At 38.8% G+C, this 2797-nt stretch overlaps 1 protein-coding gene across 1 annotated transcript in view; it reads right to left on the reverse strand.

Annotated features, from left to right (window-relative positions):
* TBL5 (TRICHOME BIREFRINGENCE-LIKE 5) overlaps positions 1-1630 on the reverse strand; it is a 6718-nt gene extending 5088 nt beyond the window's left edge. Inside the window, exon 1 of the mRNA XM_039035237.2 lies at positions 915-1630. Coding sequence (XP_038891165.1) covers positions 915-1621 — 707 coding nt within the window. The 5' untranslated portion in view covers positions 1622-1630. The remainder of the gene's footprint in view (positions 1-914) is intronic.
* Between the last annotated feature and the right edge of the window lie 1167 nt (positions 1631-2797).

Consider the following 2797-nt stretch of genomic DNA (forward strand, 5'->3'; position numbering starts at 1 on the left):
TTTTTTTTTTTTTTTTTTTTTTTTTTTTTTGGTTTTTTTAATAAGAAAAAAGCATCAAGACAAACAAACATAAATACAAAATCAAAGGAGGGAAGATAGTCAGCCAACCAACCCAAAGCATAGGAAACTCACACACACACAAAGAGGAGGAATAAACTCCCACTCCTCGAGGCTACTCCAAAAGGAAGCAACAAAAAGAATAACAAGATCCCACAATTCTCCAACTAGCTTATGTATACACCTTCGACGACTCTTCAACTTCTTTGGGGCCACAAGTACCTAAGTAATTGTTAAAAAAGCATTAATCCAACTTCCAAATTGAAAGAAATCCCACAAAGCATGTGAACAAGACAGCCTTAAGTGTTTCTAGAAAGGACCATTGTTAAGTTGAAGAATTCAAGCAATTTAGTCCAGCAATACCCTATAAATGGTAAATATGTGATTGGCACAATCTAGATTCCTTTTACAAAGTCTAGACTACCAAGGCCATTTGGTAGATAAGATAAGGAAATGTACGGGGATCTTTTTGAAAGAAATCTCTCACTTATTTTCATCCCTCAAAAACAACAATTATGTAAAGGCTCGGTGATTAGCTTAAGTTGATGGGTGAAGGTGTAAATTTAATACTATATTATCTTAACATTGTAAGTATTTGAACACATGACCTTCTCGACCACTTGCTATGATACCATGTTTAGTCACCGATTGATCCAAAAGCTTAAACTGATGGGTGAAGATAAATTTAATATTATATCATCTAATAAAGCCGTCCACACAATGAAAAACCTATTAGTGCAATTGTGCAGGCAAAGAAGGATACATCCACTCAAACGCGTCTCAAAAAACTGACCAAATTAAAACCAACCAAACCCAGAGTCCTCCCCATTGCATCAATCAACCATAAAAACATATACCTCGGAAGATCACAGCCATAAGGCTTCCATCGCCATTTCGTATACTCAGAATCAGCTCTCCCATTATTCCCACAGTCATAAGCCTCATCAACATAAGGGCAAGAACCCACTCTATAAACCGGATAATGCTCTTCATCTTTAACCCATGTCCCCATGTAAAGATCACATTGCTTCAGCCCCTCCACCGACAAATCCGGACCATCATCAGCCACCATAGAAGCAGCAGCTTCACCATCAGAAACCGACCCATTTTCGCCATTAACAGAGAGCTTATCCTCAATTGGATCATTAGAAATCTTTGTTTCTTGGGCAGATGGGTTCGTTAAGGACTCAATGTCAGAAGAATCAGACCCAGAATCAGAAAAAGACATCTGGGGTTCGGCTATTGAAGGAGGAGGAGAAGGAGGAGCTAGAGAGACGGTAAAAGGGGGTTGGGAAGAGAGATCTTTGTAGAGAGAGAGGGAAACGTCAGCGTTTCGCTTGGTGAAGAAGATGAAGGAACAGAGGAAGAGGAGGAAGAAAATGGGAGCGAAGGCAAAACGGTAGTTAGGGAGAGAGGAAAACGCCATTGAAGGAACTGAGAGGAAGGTTTCAGTGTGTGATCCACGAAAGGGCAGTGGAAAACAGAAGAGCAGCGTTTGGATTTGGATTTGGACAACAAACCCGCGAAGGTCTCTCTCTTGTGTTTGTGTATTTGCTTTGATCATGGGCAAATGAAAAATTCCCTTAGGAATTTGCCAAAAATAGAATACAGAGAAAAACGAAAAATGGTCCGAAACAACACGTTTAGGTTTTCCATTTACAAAACTAGTACTCGTTAGAATAGTTTTTTATGAACCTTTTTGGGCGAGATCGGCCCGAAATTGTGTTAGTTTTTTTAACATTTGAATATCAAAGCTAATTTATGGGAAAGCAATTTTACGAATATGGACTCAGTAATAAAAATATTATTATATTATTATAATTTTTCCTTTTTTTAGAAATCTAACGATTGGCTAGCTCAACAATTTTCAAACATTTATCCAACGTTTTCCCTTGCTTTTGGAAGTTCTCAAACTCTCACATCTCATCTTTTTGCATACGATCAAGAAAAACAAGGTATATATATTGATATTTTCTTTTATAAATGTGTTTTAGTTGTTATTTGCATGTTGTTGAGCCCAATAGTTTATGTTGGAAGCTAAAGCATGCCAAGAGTCCATTTTTCGATACTATTGGAACAAATTGGCTCCCTACAACGTTGCTCAAAAATATCTTACCAATGTCGGGTTGTCAAGGTGGGCCCGGGTATACCAAGGCGGGATGAAGTACGATTAGATGACCACTAATATTCATAATGTATCAACGCAATATTAAAGGATGTTTGATTCCTTCCAGTGACTGCATTGTTGAATCATATTAGAAGTCTTCACCGGGAATGGTTTTCTGAGCAAAGGACATTAGCATCAAGGCGAGAATCAGTTTTGTTAGACCATAGAGAAAAACTTATGAACTGGCAGATATTAGTTCCAGAACATATATTGTGCGACTAACCGAGCACCACGAGTTTGAGATTCTAGACGGTTATCTTAACCCTTGTGTTAGTTTGAACGAGAAGACTTGCATGTGTGGCGAGTTTGAGTACTATGAGATCCTCTGTTTGCATGCTCTCGCCACTTGTCGAGTTAGGAGTATTTATCCGTATGATCTAATTTTCCTCTAAATGCTGTAAGTGATGACTGCACTCACATGTCATCCGTGATTCACTAGCTGTGGTCCTCGCTGGTGGAAGTATCTCGGGTGGTACAAGCACTTAAGATGGTTTAGAATCGTAAAACGACCACCCGTCATAGTATCATCACCTGTCGTAGATCCATCAACTCGTTCTTGACCCCAATCCTCAA

Source organism: Benincasa hispida, chromosome 6 (genome assembly GCF_027475165.1).
Source record: "Benincasa hispida cultivar pf3 chromosome 6, pf3_genome.v1.1, whole genome shotgun sequence".
Taxonomy (NCBI): Eukaryota; Viridiplantae; Streptophyta; class Magnoliopsida; order Cucurbitales; family Cucurbitaceae; genus Benincasa; species Benincasa hispida.